This window comes from Nomascus leucogenys, chromosome 13 (assembly GCF_006542625.1).
Source record: "Nomascus leucogenys isolate Asia chromosome 13, Asia_NLE_v1, whole genome shotgun sequence".
Classification (NCBI taxonomy): domain Eukaryota; kingdom Metazoa; phylum Chordata; class Mammalia; order Primates; family Hylobatidae; genus Nomascus; species Nomascus leucogenys.
Window position 1 is genome coordinate 51,898,606 of NC_044393.1, and position 16,131 is coordinate 51,914,736.

At 40.2% G+C, this 16,131-nt stretch overlaps 1 protein-coding gene across 4 annotated transcripts in view; it reads right to left on the reverse strand.

The window, feature by feature from the left end:
* Window positions 1-347: 347 nt before the first annotated feature.
* Window positions 348-16,131, reverse strand: part of FBXL13 (F-box and leucine rich repeat protein 13) — a 271,872-nt gene continuing 256,088 nt past the window's right edge. For 2 of the 4 annotated variants that reach the window (XM_003268180.2, XM_003268179.3), the window contains 2 exons: window positions 9,888-10,051; window positions 348-1,018 (listed from right to left, as the gene is read on the reverse strand). In XM_003268180.2, coding sequence (XP_003268228.1) covers window positions 829-1,018; window positions 9,888-10,051 — 354 coding nt within the window. In that variant the 3' untranslated portion in view covers window positions 348-828. Of the gene's footprint in view, window positions 1,019-9,887; window positions 10,052-10,230; window positions 10,289-16,131 lie in introns of all 4 variants that reach the window. The other 2 variants (XM_030826693.1, XM_003268181.4) reach the window with 2 other exon arrangements.

Consider the following 16,131-nt stretch of genomic DNA (forward strand, 5'->3'; position numbering starts at 1 on the left):
GCATTTAGTTCTTTTTTGTTGTTAAATGTCTGGAAACCACAGGAAAGCCACATTTCCTTTGAAAATATTAATATACGTCTGTATTCTTTATAAAGCCTTAAAAAGTGTCACAGATCCTTAAAGTTATTGCCCTGGCTCAAACTCTTAGTTTGACATATGGCCATCTCTGCTTTCTTTTTCCTTTCTAAAGAAAAATTACTTAATTTCTTGTCAAAAAAGTCTCATCTCTCAGGGTTGTTTCATATAACTGTAGATTTTATAATCTCATCAAAACTATTGGTTTGATTTAATTTAGGCAGAAATTTTGTGTAGTCAGTACTTGATTTGGCTTCTTTTTTTTTTTTTTTGAGACGGAGTCTTGCTCTGTCGTGGAGGCTCGAGTGCAGTGGCATGATCTAGGCTCACTGCAACCTCCGCCTCTCCGGTTCAAGCGAGTCCCCTGCCTCAGCCTCCTGAGTAGCTGGGATTACAGGCGCCCGCCACCACACCCGGCTAATTTTTGTATTTTTAGTAGAGATGGGGTTTCACCATGTTGGCCAGGCTGGTCTTGAACTCCTGACCTATGATCCACCTGCCTCGGCCTCCCAAAGTGCTAGGATTACAGGTGTGAGCCACCGCTCCTGGCCTGGCTTCTTTTTTAAATCATGATTATTTAGACAGAAGAACTACTGATGTGTTTGGAAATATTTGTAGTTGGAATAAGAATCAGAAGATGGTTTGTTGCTTGTTTACATTGTTATTGAGATTCAGCTAGTAAACATACTTGCAACAAATGGAGGAAGTTTGCCAAGTTCTTGATTTTTTGTTCTTCCTGCTTGAGGCTGAAGGTCACACTGCTTGGTCTTCACTGTTGTATGTTGACTTTTCCACTGTTAATTCTAAGGCTCCTTTAGATGATGTTATGTTGTCAAGCCCTGTAACAGGGTTTCCTTCCCTATCATAGCCAAACCAACGTGGAGGGTCATTAGAGTTGTATTCCTGCTGCTGAACTTTAGATGACATTCTTTGAGCTGCCTTCCTGTAATAACAGTGCTTAGCATTAGCAGAAGTAATCCCTAGTGCAAAATTCTTAAACTCAACCAAATTTGGAGTTAGAGAATTCACTGTCACAATTTTAATTCACATGAGACCTCTCTTGCCTTGCTCAGAGTGAGGATATGGGTAAGTGTACAAATAAACAGGGTCCCAAAGCCTCAGTAGCTCTGATTCAGCCAGTTCAGAAATTAACAGATACAGTGAATGGGTAAGGAAACTACACATGGCCATGCAAGAGAAACACTGAGGCCTCTATTTATTTATACTGCTTTAAGTAAGCCCCTTCCTTGGTATTTCTAGTTTCTCTGATGAGGGAGTAACCTAACCAGCCTACCTGTGAAGGCTGACCATGCACCAGGCCAGGAGCTCTTAACCCAGAGTTCACAGATCCCTTTTGACTACATGGATGAACTTCAGGGAGGTCCATAAACTCCCCGAAAGTTCATGCAGTTTTGTCTATAATACACATTTTTATGAGAAGGTTTGTGACTCAAAGGTGTCCATGACCAAAATGATTAAAAAATACTGTTATAGTCTTTCTTAGCAGGAAACAAGAAAGTAAAGAATGCATCGGGAAAAAAAAGTATGTCTAACTTGAAAACAAAGCCATTTTGAGGACAGAAGGAAGAATTTCCTTTCCTAGAAAGTTGGTTTGAATCACGAGATTAGTACTAAGAAGGAGCTGAGTAATTGACCACTTCTGTAGGATTAGAAATGAGTAACTATGATGTTTACCCATGAAGGCACTACCTTCCCCATTCTTGCTGTATGTTACATTGAGTTATTAATGCAAAAGTCTGGAAACTGAGTCATTGATAGGGAGCTGGCATTAACATACACTTCGAGTTAAGTTTGTGCTGAATGGCCATATGAGTTCAGGTAAGGAAATAGGAAGAAAAAAACAACAACAACATAGAGATACCAGTTTAAAATGCTGTTTCAGTTAAATCAAACTTTAGATGTATTAAAATAATTGTAACCAAACTCAACAGGGAGATAACCAAAGCATTGCTAATTCTGCCTCTAAGCACATTGCTTTTTAGCTTATTATTTGCTCTCACACAAAACTTCTACAAACTTAAAGAACAAATTGAGTAAAAGCAATTATCATATACTAATTCCTAGTTTGGAGCCACCAATCCCTATGGACTAAAACTTGGCAAACAAGTTTATTCTCTTCAGAGAAATATTTATTCTCAGTTTTGAAAATGGTAAGTTTATTGTCAAAGATAATGTTTTGCATTCTGTTAATTTTTTTATCTTTAAGGTGCTAGCCTGCATTTTAAACCTCTTATATAATCTTTATATATCCTCAAAGTAGAACATTACTATGCAAAAGTAGTGGGTTTATATCTTTTGCTTTTCCCATATTATTCTCCTGATGATATTTCTCCCTTTTCAATTCTATAAAGGTGAGATTATCATATCTTTCAACACATTTTCTGAACATTTTTCCCCCTAAGACTTACTGAAATATAATACCAAATGTTGAGGCATACAACATTAGCACCATCAGTTTCATGGGGGTAAACAGTGTCCTAAACAGCAAGGCTCCATTGTTACCCTTCACCCATCCTATCAGTCTAAACATTATCTATTTTTCAAAACTCCAAACCAATCGAGCCTCCTTGGAAATGGCTCAAACCCAGTCTTCTCCTCCTCTAAACATCTATAGGAAGTTGATCATAGAATTAATTTCTTTCTATTACATAGCTTCAGGGCATTAATTATTTATAATTTTAAACTTTGTTATTTTCCTTTTGTTTAAGAAGGTAGTAAGTTACTTAAGAGTTTATTACATTTCTTTGCATCTCCCTGAAACTCATCATGAATAGCTCAAACGAGAGATTTCAGCAGCTTACACCAAGAAGGGAAGTCCTTTAACCCTCTTGGCTTCTGCTGGTTTGCTGGTCTAGAAGGGGCATTCTTACATTCCTATTTCCAACACCCTCCTGCCCCCTGCCTCCCAAACACCAGAGTTCTGGACACACACTGCAGTTCACAGTTGTTCATAATCATTCAATGCCACTGATGTTGACTGTAGTACAAGAGTAGCACAGTTAGAGGCAACAATGATCTTGACCTATAGGAAAAGGAAATGCTTGTTTTAGGGAGTAAAAGATTTGCAAATCCTAATTCACCAAGTTACATCTTACCCTTTAATGTCAGAAGAGCAACAGTTTTGACGGTTCTAGATAACTGGCAAGAGGATAAGTACTACTAATGATAAGCCTGGGAAAGTGTAAATATTGAGTCCTATGGTTGCTCAGTCAGCTACAAGCCAGGGTAAATTAGATGATAATTGTGATATAAAACAATTAGCAAGTAGTGGGGATTTGAGAAAATAACAAGAAAAAGGAAAGTGAGAATGCTGAGTCCTTAACATAAGATAAGGAAAACAGTGAGTGAACAGGGAGACTACTCATTTAATGCAGTGTAATGGGACAGAATCGAAATGAGCTGCATGGTGAACCCCAGCCATGGGTGAAGTGCCCACTGGTATATGCATTTCTTTAATGTACTCATTCCTTAATCCCTGTCCCCCTTACCCTAGCTCTGCTCTCCAGTCCACCCACAGACAGCTTTAGTGAAACCAAACATCAGTGGGTCCCCTGACTATTGGAAGTGATGCTTACTGACTGGAGGGGAGCAAAGGATCAGATCTCAGACCCACTCTCCTTCCAGACTCAAGTTCTGGGAGGTTAAGGCTTCCTCCTCCTGGTGTGTCTTTAGGGCCTGTTTTAGTCTGAAGTGCTTTCACAGCAAGGGTGGTCCTAGGGAAAAACAGAAAATATGAATCTGTCCTGGAGCAAATCCAGGATTATTTTTAGAGAGCTATGGATACTAGTATAGACTATTACCTATTCCACTTCTTTCCTGCCCTTCAGAAAATTCTTAGCCATGACTAGCTGTCCTCACCACCTTTGGCATCCTCACACGGGCTGACTATCCTAAGACCCAGGACCTTGCCAAGAGAAGAGATTGGCAAGTGACTGCCAGAAGGTTTTTCTGAGTTCTTTATCATAGCATCCTATGTAGCTGTGTGTTTGCACACATGCACCTTTTTATAAAAAAAAATTAGATTCAGGGTGTAAATGTGCAGGTTTGTTACGTGGGTATATTACATAATGCTGGGGTTTGGGCTGCTATGGAACCCATCAGCCAAATAGTGAACATAATGCCCAGTAGGTACTTTGTTAACCCTCGCCATCCTCCCTGCCTCCCCACATTTGGAGTTCCCGGTGTTTATTGTTTCCATCTTTACGTCCAAGTGGTTAGCTCCCACTTTTTTTTTTTTTTTTTTTTTTTTTTTGAGATGGAGTCTCGCTCTGTCGCCCAGGCTGGAGTGCAGTGGCGCGATCTCGGCTCACTGCAAGCTCCGCCTCCCGGGTTTGTGCCATTCTCCTGCCTCAGCCTCCCGAGTAGCTGGGACTACAGGTGCCCGCCACCATGCCCGGCTAATTTTTTGTATTTTTAGTAGAGACGGGTTTCACCATGTTAGCCAGGATGGTCTTGATCTCCTGACCTCGTGATCCGCCCCCCTCGGCCTCCCAAAGTGCTGGGATTACAAGCGTGAGCCACCGCGCCCAGCCAGCTCCCACTTTTAAGTGAGAACATGCAGTATTTGGTTTTCTGTTTCTCTGTTAATTCACTTAGGATAATGGCCTCCAGCTGCATCCATGTTTCTGCAAAGGACATGATTTCATTATTTTTTATGACTGTGTAGCATCCCATGGTCTGAATGTATGACCCCATGGTCTGAATGTACCACATTTTCTTTATCCTATCCACCACTGACAGGCACTTAGGTTGATCCCATGACTTTGCTATTGTGAATGATGCTGCAATAAACATACAACTGCAGGTGTCTTTTTGATAGAATTATTTCTTTTCCTTTGGGTAGATACCCAGTAGTGAGATTACTGGATGAAATGGTAATTCTATTTTAGTTCTTTGAGAAGTTTTTATACTGCTTTCCATTTTGGCTGACCTAATTTACATTCCTATCACAGTGTAAAAGCATTCCCTTTTTTTCCACATCCTCACCAGCATCTGTTATTTTTTGACTTTTTAATAATAGCCATTCTGATTGGTGCAAGATGATACTTCATTGTGATGGTAATTTTGCATTTCTCTGATGATTAATGATGTTGAGCATTTTTTCATATGTTTATTGGCCACTTGTATGTCTTCTTTTGAGAGGTGTCCGTTCATGTTTTTGCCCACTTTTTAATGGGGTTATTTGGTTTTTGCTTGTTGATTTGTTTAAGTTCTAGATTCTGGATATTAGACCTTTGTCGGGTGCATAACTTGCGAATATTTTTCTCCCATTATGTTTACTCTGTTGATTGTTTCTTTTGCTGTGCAGAAGCTCTTACACATGTATTTTGAATGGTATCAGGAAAGTTAAAAATGTAGAAACTATATTTCTGGGAGAAACCTCTCTCTCTCTCTCTCCTGCCCCTCCCCTTTCTCTCTTAATAGCTTGATGCTATAGTATGATCAGCACATGGGAGCTAGGAAATATTGAAAAGAACATGTATTCTTAGGAACCACTGTGTGTTCTAAATTCCATAGAGCACATATGGAATTCTTTGACTGCATTCCATTCTGCTTTGGCCTAAGTGACTGTGAGACCCTGTATGAAATGATTTGGGAATTGAACCAATCTGCTGCAATGGTTAGTCATCATTACTCATTTAACCTGGTGAGAGAGGTTTCTTTGGATCAGTATAGAACAGTGATTTTCAAACATGATATGTCACAGTTGTAACATTTCACATTAGATGGTTAATAATAACACTGTACTGAAGTTTGTTAGTGATTTTTGTTTTTTATAAATTAAAAGGGATTCAGGGTTAGCCCTGTAGTAACATTGTATGCCTTAGCTCACATTTCCTTCAAATCTCTTGAGTAGGCAAAAAAAGGGAATGTTGGAGCCACCACCAAGGATTGCTCATAATCCACAGACTCTCTTATTGTGCATCAGACATAAATTGGGCACAACAGAGCACGTGTCTACCCTTACTGACCACATCCCTTGAATGTCAGAGATTTTTAAAAGCTTGAGAATGTAATATAAAGGCAAAGAGCAGCACAGTATGATTTAAGACCTAGGTACAAAGTATGGCTTTCCTTATTTGTGTGGCTGTGGGCACATTATTTAACCTGTTTAAACCAGTTTCCTTATCCATTTTGATGATAAAGTGTATTTGTGAGGATTCTATAATATCTGTAAAATAGGATTTAGCACACTACGTGGCAAATAATAATTGTTAAATAACATTTGTTCATACTGATAATAAAAGTCAACAGCTCCACATCAGAAAGGCTTGAACCTTTCCATGAGCTAGAGAGAAGAACTCTGATAAGACTTTTATTTTTTAGCAACACAGATCTCCTAGAATGCCTGAGCAGTAGGGACTGTCCGAGTTTAAGCTTCTAGCAACTGCTAAAGAAGGCCTTCCAGGAATTTCATACTGTGATTTGGGGCTCTGAAGGCCACTAAGACTTTCTCTACTAGTTCTCTAGAATTGAAGGTTTTGGGCTCCAGATACAAATATATCAGAAAGTTCCCTTTATTTTTTAAAAAAATTTATTTCCAACTTTTATTTTAGGTTCAGAAGTACATGTACGAGACGTACAGGTTTGTGACATAGGTAAACGTGTGCCATGGTGGTTTGCTGCATAGATCATTCCATCACCCAGGTATTAAGCCTAGTATCCATTAGTTATTCTTCCTGATTCTCTCCCTCCTCCCACCCTCCACCCTCTGACAAGCCCCAGTGTATGTTGTTCTCATCCATGTGTCCATGTTTTCTCATCGTTTAGCTCCCACTTATAAGGCAGAACATGCATTATTTGGTTTTCTGTTCTTGGATTAGCCTTTTCGCTAACTATACAATTAGTGATTCTTCAGGTTCTCTGTGGTTCAGGCCCTCCTGGGTTGTGGGGGCCATTGTGAGGGTCTTTCTTCCTCTCTCTGACTCCGTCTACTTTGTTGTCTTTCCCCACAGAGGGCCATAAGTTGAATGGCTGGCTGTCACAGCTGCTTCAAATACAAATAGCTTGTCTTGTTTTCTGATCATAGTTGTTACTTATTCCTCCTTGAAATAAAGGAGGCTTTATCTTGCATCCACACGGTGCTTCTGGGGTCACTTCCTGGAAACCCTTCAGCCTCTGGGGTTGGTAGAATGCCAGCCATATCTTCTGCAGGAAACTCTCCTGCAAGAGGGCTACAGCCAATTTGCTCATTGACCAAAAGTTTGCTACTCCTCTGGTTCAGAAAGGGTGAGCTGAGCAGACATCTTTGATTTGCAAAGCTGGCACAGTAGTTTCAGATTCCATTGAGTATGAGGGAATTTATGTATAAAACAGCCTCTTCTGATGGCTGTAATTAGATCTTAAGGGCTGCATCATACATTGTTTTCATGTTCAAAATGGAATCATGCATGTGGAGAGCATTGCTTTGTGATTCAAAGTCATTGAGCTTCTTCCCAAGCCAGAAAAATCTTTCTTATCCCACCTGCCAAAGGTTCTGTTTCACCCAGACAAGACAAAGCCTCTGCAGTTGAGGGAGCCACACTGGCCCTGTTTAGAGAGTGAGCATAGGTAAGGGATTAGAGATCATCAAGGGCTTGAGTTTTGAAGGGTCTACATACACTGTGCATTTCCAGCTCCACTGAAGGATCTAAATGCAAAGCGAAGCTGCTCCATAGAGCCCCCAGAGCTGATCGCAGAAAGCTGCATGCAACTAGGCCCCCTTACCACTTCTCTAATCAAAAAATTTGAGGCCAGGGTATTTCAGGAGCCCCCTAACTGACAAGTAGCACCCTATCCTAGATGTTGGACATAAAGACAGATATTTCTGGAGCCTTACTAGTCCAAACACTGGGGCTTTCCAAGCCACTCTGCAGTGAGGACTGTCTTTCTCCATTGCTAGACAAAGATGGAATCAAGGGATTCTAGGCCTCTTCCCTGCTAGAGCTAAGCAAGGGTAGAGCTTTCAGGGAGACTAAAAGGTAGTGGTGTGGCCTCTTTAGACAACGAAGTGCACACACCAAACCAGCCCCTTTCTAAGCATTAGGGCCAAGTCTCTGCCTGCTTCTTGTGCATAGGGACAGCCAAGTTTGATTGCAGAAGACAAAATAAGCCTTTGGCTGTCATGGCTTAGACAATGGAATTTTTCACAGCTATGGCTGGTTAATTAGAGTTCTGCATTGGGGTTTTGGGACAAAGCTCAGCTAGTAGTCAAGTCTTACTATGCCTTGTTTTATTTTTTTTGCATGTATATTTTTTAAATCTAGGGACCTAGCAAGACGACTGAGCAGTTAAGGCAGGATTCGGATGTTACTGGATATCTTGGGTCTTCTTGACCAGTCACTGTATTAATCATACTTCAGTGTCCCATATGTCTTGGTCCATTTTGTGTTGCCATAACAGACTACTACAGACTGGGTAATTCATAAAGAAAAGAAATTGATTTCTCATAGTTATAGAGGTTGGGAAGTCCAATATCATCCCATGGCAAGGGAGAAGAAGCCCTAGCTCATCCTTTTATCAGGAACCCACTCCCATGATAACTAACTCACTTCCATGATAACGGCATCAGTCTATTCATGAGGGCAGAGCCCTCATCACCTAATCACCTCTGAAAGGTCACACCTCTCAATAATGTTGCATTGAGGATTAATTTTCAACACATGAACTTGGGGGAACACATTCAAACCATAGCATCACACCATGATTAGGTTCAAAGAGCCCCTTGCCAGAAAGTCTCCATTCATTCTAGAATCTTACTTACTAGAAATTGAATAATATTACCTCTTACAAATAGTGATTGGCAAAATACAATCAAAAAATTAGAAGCTAAACTCCTTTGAGTAACACGTTATTCATTCACTGTCATCTTGCCGAAAGTTGTCTGTTAATAATCTAACAAGTTTGGCAGAGACTCCTAGGACCCTATTTCATTGTATGTCCTTTAAATGAGGTTAGTAGTATTCATATCAGAGTTATCTCCAGACCTATCAGGAAGGGTTGAGTCTCCACCCCTCCTCAAAAATTTTCAAGGACCTACCCTCTTCTCTCTGATCCAACTCCAGCTGGCTGCCCTACCCCTGCAGGCCTGGGCCCAGTGGGAATGGCTATTTTACAAGTAATGTTTCTTTCTTTTTTCTATTTCATTTTAACACACACTTCCTTGGGTAAGAAACCATGTTCTTCCTCAGGCCTCAAGAAACCAGGGCTCATGGTTGAACTCATGCCATAACTACTTAATTAAGAAAGTTCCTCTGTGAAATCCACATGCTTGAGCCACATTGTATACTTTATACTTTGATAATATTAATTCGTAGTATTAATTTTTCACATCTGCCCAATAGAACCTTACCTTCTATGTCAGGGAATGGTCAAGGATTCTCATTTTAAGCATTTCATATGTTAGTTTATCAGGTCAGTTAAAATACTTGCACATTTTTGCCCTCAGTCAAGAGGCAAAAACTTGTGAGCTGGTTTAATCAGACGATTCTCTTAATCCTCTAGGGGAGATTAACTGAATGGACTGTATTTTGAGAAATGAGCAGAGGAAGAGCTAGAGTTAAAGCTTTGGACACATACTTAGTCAAGGAAGAGAAGATGCTTAAAGTAAAAGGCCTACTGGAAAAGGGACAGGAAACCACAAAGGCCATTTTAGAACAACTCACAATGTTAGCTTCAATTAGGCAAAAAATAAAATGAAATGAAACTTCCTAACACTGAAAGCTGCTATGTATTATGAACCTTATAGCCATATACTATGTTTTCTCAGAAAGTAGTTCTCAAAAGTTTGTCATAGTCAGGTACATACTTACTTGGAAATATTTGTGCAGTATTGCATCTTAAGGATCCGAAGTTGTTTGCAGCCTATCTGAAGGTCCTCAAGGATTTGGTCAGTAAGCAAGACACAACCAGAGATATCCAAAATGTGCAGGTAATGGCATTTTGCCGATAACGTCTCCATCGCTGAGTCAGTAATCTGAACACAGAGCCAAAGTAAGTACTAGTTATTCAAACACTACCTCAGGGAAGAACAGCGTCTTAGTCACTTTGGGCAACTATAATAAACTACCACAGACTGTGGCTTAAACATCAAACATTTATTTCTCACAGTTCTAGAGGCTGGGAAGTCCAAGATTGAGACAAAGATAGAGGTACCTGCAACTGGTGTCTTGGGAAGTCCCTCCTTATTTGCAGATGCCTCCATTCTTGCTATCTTCTCACAAGGCAGAGAGAGAGAGCTCTAGTCTTTCTCTTCTTATATGGTCATAATCCCATCATGGGAGCTCTACCCTTATGATCTCTTCTAAATCTGTTTACTCCCAAAGGCCCCCCTTTCTATTACTGTCACAGTGGGAGTTAGGGTTTCAACATAATAATTTTTGGAGGACAAACATTCAATTCATAACAAATAGAGTAACAAAATCAGACATTTGCATATTCTCTTTCACCCAGCCTGTCACATAATGGGCCTACAATTCAAGTGAGTTGTTTAACTGTTTCCAAATAAGGTCAGAACAGTAAAATATCTGCCTCAAGTAGCACCAATAGAAATTATGATCTTAGCAGGGCACGGTGGCTCATGCCTATAATCCCAGCACTTTGGTAGGCTGAGGCAGGCAGATCGCTTGGACCCAGTTTGAGACCAGCCTGGGCCACATGGTGAAACTCCCCAAAATACAAAAATTAGCTGGGCATGGTGGCACGTGCCTATAGTCCCAGCTACTTGGAAGGCTCTGGTGGGAGGATTGCTTGAGCCTGGGAGGTCAGTGCTGCAGTGAGCCGAGATCATGCCACTGCACTGGGTGACACAGCCTCAGTGACAGAGCGAGACCCTGTGCCCTGCCCCCTCACACACAAAAAAAGTTGGGATTTTGCTGTTATTTTCATTTAGGAGTCCTCTGGTTTGGATGGAAAACTTCATCAAAATTTTTTAGTAATACCTGTCACACCAATATGAGCAACTTATGAAATGCTATAGAGATGGGATTTGGCTTTAAATTTAAAATCCTCTCTAAGGCATCATCAATTTAAAAACATATGTTTAATAACATTACATGCTATAAAACTACAAAATATATATCCCCCAAAGTTAATCTGCAGACAGGCTCATATTACTATGAGAAGGGACCTGGACATCACTGATGGTTTAGATGTAAAAAAGATGGAGTAACCTGGTTCTGGAAAGGGACAAGTAGGTGAGACAGATGTTTGGAAGCAAGGGGAGAAAGAAGCAGAAGCCACAGAGACTACACAAATCACACTCTGAAATATCCTGCCAAGGGTTCCAACATCTCACAGTTTTGCCCAGATGTCCTACAAAGGTAATTCAAGTATACTACTTAAGAGTATTTCACTTACTCCAGGACTAGCTTTCAAATTTATAGCTAAACTGAGCCTGTCTGCAGAATCAACTAGATTACTCTCTCCAAAGGAATTTTTTTCCAACTGGATTCAATTTCTTATTTTAAACGTTTGAACATTCTGAAAAACATAGGCCATGAGGCTTGGCTCTTGTTTTAACATAAAGTTGAAAGAAAAAGCACTTCAGTTTGGAATATATACTTTTTAAGTTTGGAAAAAGAGATGTTGTCATTGTCTAAACATGCTTTGTTTCCAGAACACGCTCAGGACCAAGGTTAAACATTACAACTGACTCTCACAAAAGTGCCTCAGACATTCCTGCCATACTAGGTTGATCTCTGAGGATCTGATGTCATTGATAAAAGAAAAAAAAAGCCCACAGAATTGTAGAAGAAAGGAAGGACAACAAGGTGATGGAAAAGTCCAGGGGAAGTGAAGTTCAGAGTAGCAGGTTTGGTTTGATACTAGGAGAGCTGAAAAGGAGCCTGACAGTTCCTGTAGATCAGTAGCTCAAGTTGTTCAATGACTGATGTGATGTTGTTGGGATTTATGGATTAAGGGCTGGGAACTAGAGATGGAAATAACTTTGCTACATTTTTAACTCCCAGATATAAGGTCCTGGTCCCAGCCTCATTGGGCAGATTATGTTACTTCCAACACAACTACTTTTGATTCCTTGAAAAAATGTTTTAGATTATTTTTAAATGAAATTATTTTATATTTTAGAAATAATATAAGCACATTGCCAAAAAATAGCAATAATAGCAAAGGAAAGCAATTACAAATTTATCACCTTAACATAACTACTTTTAATGTTCTGGAGTATTTCTTGCTAGTTTCTCATTCCTATCCCCGTTAACAGATTTGTAAATGCAGTAATTACATTTATTTTGCATCCTCTTTTTTCTTTTTTTTTTTTTTTTTTTGCTCTGTTGCCCAGGCTGGAGTGTAGTGGCACAATCTTGGCTCACTGCAACCTCCGCCTCCCAGGTTCAAACAATTCTCCCACCTCAGCCTCCTGTGTAGCTGGGATTACAGGTGCCCACCACCACACCCAACTAATTTTTGTATTTTTAGTAGAGACAGGGTTTCACCATGTTGGTCAGGCCGGTCTCAAACTGATGACCTCAAGTGATCCGCCCACCTTGGCCTCCTAAAGTGCTGGGATTACAGGCGTGAGCCATCATGCCCAGCCTTTTTTTTTTTTTTCCAAGTTGGGTTTCACCATGTTTCCCAGGCTGGCCTGGAACTCCTGGGCTCAAGCTGTCTTCTTGCCGTAGCCTCCCAAGTGGCTGGGACCATAGCTGCACACCACCAAACCTCGCTTTCATCTTGCTTTTTTGTTTTTCCTAGTGCATTCTTATACTACTTCACAGTCTTCATATTTACAATCTTTAATTATTATAAAATGTTTTATTTAGTAGATGTAGTTTAGTTTATCATTTACATATTTCTGGTCATTTCCGTTGTTTTCAAGTTTTTACTATTTAAATAACATTTTGATGACTGTTCATAAATATAGTCTTTTCCAAGTTTTGGACTGTTTCCCTTAGGATAGATTTCAGAAAGTGGATTTGTATGCTATGGTTTGAATGTTTATTCCCTCCAAAACACATGTTGAAACTTAACCCACGATGTGGCAGTATTGAGAGGGGGGCCCTTAAGAGGTGATCGGGTCATGAAGGCTCTGCTCTCATCAGTGGATTAACCTGTTATCATGAGAGTGGGACTGGTAGCTTTATAAGAAGAAGAAAGGTCTGAACTAGCCTGTTAACAATGCTCAGCTCCCTTGCCATGTGATTCCCTGCATTGCCTTGGAATTCTGCAGAGAGTCCTTGCCAGCAAGAAGGTTCTCCACCAAATGCTCCACCTTGACCTTGGACTTCTCAGCCTCCAGAAACGTAATATTACTAAATTTTGTTCTTATAAATTACCCAGTTTCAGGTATTCTGTTATACACAACAGAAAACAGACTAAGACAGGGTATGACCACTTTTGTGGCTCTTGTTTACGAATTTTCACATTGCTTCACGAAAGGATTATACCCATCTATAATGCTATCTACAATATAAGGACCAGTTTCACTGACCCCCTGCCAACCACTGGGCATTACCATTAAAAAATGTGCAATTCAGTAGGTAATAAATGATACCTCAAATAATAATGTTTTAACTTGGATTTCTTTCTTATGTTGGATCTTTTTCCACATTGTTTACTAGTAGTATTTTCTCTGATTTGAATTCCCCAGCTCTGGCACTATTTAATTGTGACCATAGGCAAGTTGCTTAAATTCTCCAAGCCTCAGTTTCCCCATTTGTAGAATGGTTACCCAAGATTGCCACAGAACTAAAGGAGAACATGTATGTGACCAGTGACTAGCATAAAGTAAGCACTCAATAAGTGGTAGCTATAATTATGATTATTCATCTCCTTTGCCATTAATATATGTGATTTTTTTTTTTTTAGTAGGACCTCTTTATACAAAAGAGAACTTAACTGTTGGCTTTCAGTTTGCTGAATTATACTTTTGTTTCTTCTCCCCTTTGCCCCCTCCCCACCAATTCCTGTTTTGATTGTAGGAGAAGTCAGGTAATTTTACTAGCACTTCTGGTGACGATCCCAAGAAAAAAGTGCCTTGAAGATGGACAGCAAGAAAGGGGCTGAATAGTCCACAAAATGAACTTTTAGGTTAATAACAGTTGGTTTCATGAGATATTAACTAATGAAAATCTAATGCAGTAAGAAATAATTTGCTTTAAAGGTCAGGCCAAAAAGAGAGTCAAAGTTTTTGCTCTAGCTTTTTGTTAAACCCCTGAACTGTGGGAGGGCTTTTAAATATAATAAACATATTTTGAATATAAGCTGAGTGTGGTGGCTCATGCCCGTAATCCTAGCACTTTGGGAGGCTGAGGCAGGTGGATCACTTGAGCCCAGGAGTTTGAAATCAGCCTGGGCAACATGGTGAAACCCCATATCTACAAAAAATACAAACATTAGCTGGGTATGCCTGTAGTCCAGCTACTCAGGAGGCTGAGGTGGGAGGATCACTTGAGCCTGGGAGGTTGAGGCTGCAGTGAGCTGTGACTGCACCACTATACTACAGCCTGGGAGACAGAGTGAGACTCTGTCTCATATATATATATATATATATGTGTGTGTGTGTGTGTGTGTATATCTCTAATATATTAATATATATCTAATATATAATAAATTTATCTTATATATAATAAATATATCTAATATATAATATATATTAGATATATTTCCAAGAGAGGGAGAGGCTCTTAGGAAATTATCTTCTTGCATATTATGTTATATTATGCTATATTTGGCTATTTCCTAAGAGCACTATCATATTATTTTCATTTATTTGTGAGAATGTAGCCGTGGTAGATTAAAAATGGCCACAAATGCTTTGCAGCTACTGTCAGCAAGAAGTAGAGTCTGTTTCCTCACCTCCTGATTTTAAGCTAACCTTGTGACTTGCTTTGACCAAAGGAATGGAGCAGAAGTCATATTCTTCTGAGCCAGGCCTCAAGATGCCTTGCAGCTTCTACTTTTAGCCCTTAGCCTCTTGGAATGTGCCACTGCCCTTGAAGCAGCTCAGCTAGCTTGTTGGAGGATGAGACCACATGAAGCAGGAGGAAGCTGTCCCAGCTGGGGCCCCTAGGCCAGCCAGCTCTAAGTGGAGTCAAGAGATGACTGCAGAGAGATGACTGCAGCTGCTTGGGCAACCCGGGGGCCAACCACTGTCAGAAGAACCACGCAGCCAAAACCAGCCCAAATTCCTGGCCCACAGGTTTGTGAGAAAATAAAATGGTAGTTGTCTTAAGCCACTGAGTTTGAGAGTGACTGGTTACATAGCAATAGATCAGCCAATACTATGTGCCAGGAATCTCACCCTTTGTAATATATGGTAAAATATGACCCATTGATCATTTCTTTTTTTTTATATATATACTTTAAGTTTTAGGCTACATGTGCACAATGTGCAGGTTTGTTACATATGTATACATGTGCCATGTTGGTGTGCTACACCCATTAACTCATCATTTAACATTAGGTATATCTCCTAATGCTATCCCTCCCCACTCCCGCCACCCCACAACAGGCCCTGGTGTGTGATGTTCCCCTTCCTGTGTCCATGTGTTCTCATTGTTCAATTCCCACCTATGAGTGAGAACATGCAGTGTTTGGTTTTTTGCCCTTGCGAGAGTTTGCTGAGAATGATGGTTTCCAGCTTCATCCATGGGGAATCCTTTCCCCATTTCTTGTTTTTGTCAGTTTGTCAAAGATCAGATAGTTGTAGATATGCGGCCTTATTTCTGAGGGCTCTATTCTGTTCCATTGGTCTATATCTCTGTTTTGGTACCAGTACCATGCTGTTTTGGTTACTGCAGCCTTGTAGTATAGTTTGAAGTCAGGTAGCGTGATGCCTCCAGCTTTGTTCTTTTGGCTTAGGATTGACTTGGCGATGCGGGCTCTTTTTTGGTTCCATATGAACTTTAAAGTAGTTTTTTCCAATTCTGTGAAGAAAGTCATTGGTAACTTGATGGGGATGGCATTGAATCTATAAATTACCTTGGGCAGTGTGGCTATTTTCACGACATTGATTCTTCCTACCCATGAGCATGGAATGTTCTTCCATTTATTTCATTGAGCAGTGGTTTGTAGTTCTCCTTGAAGAGGTCCTTC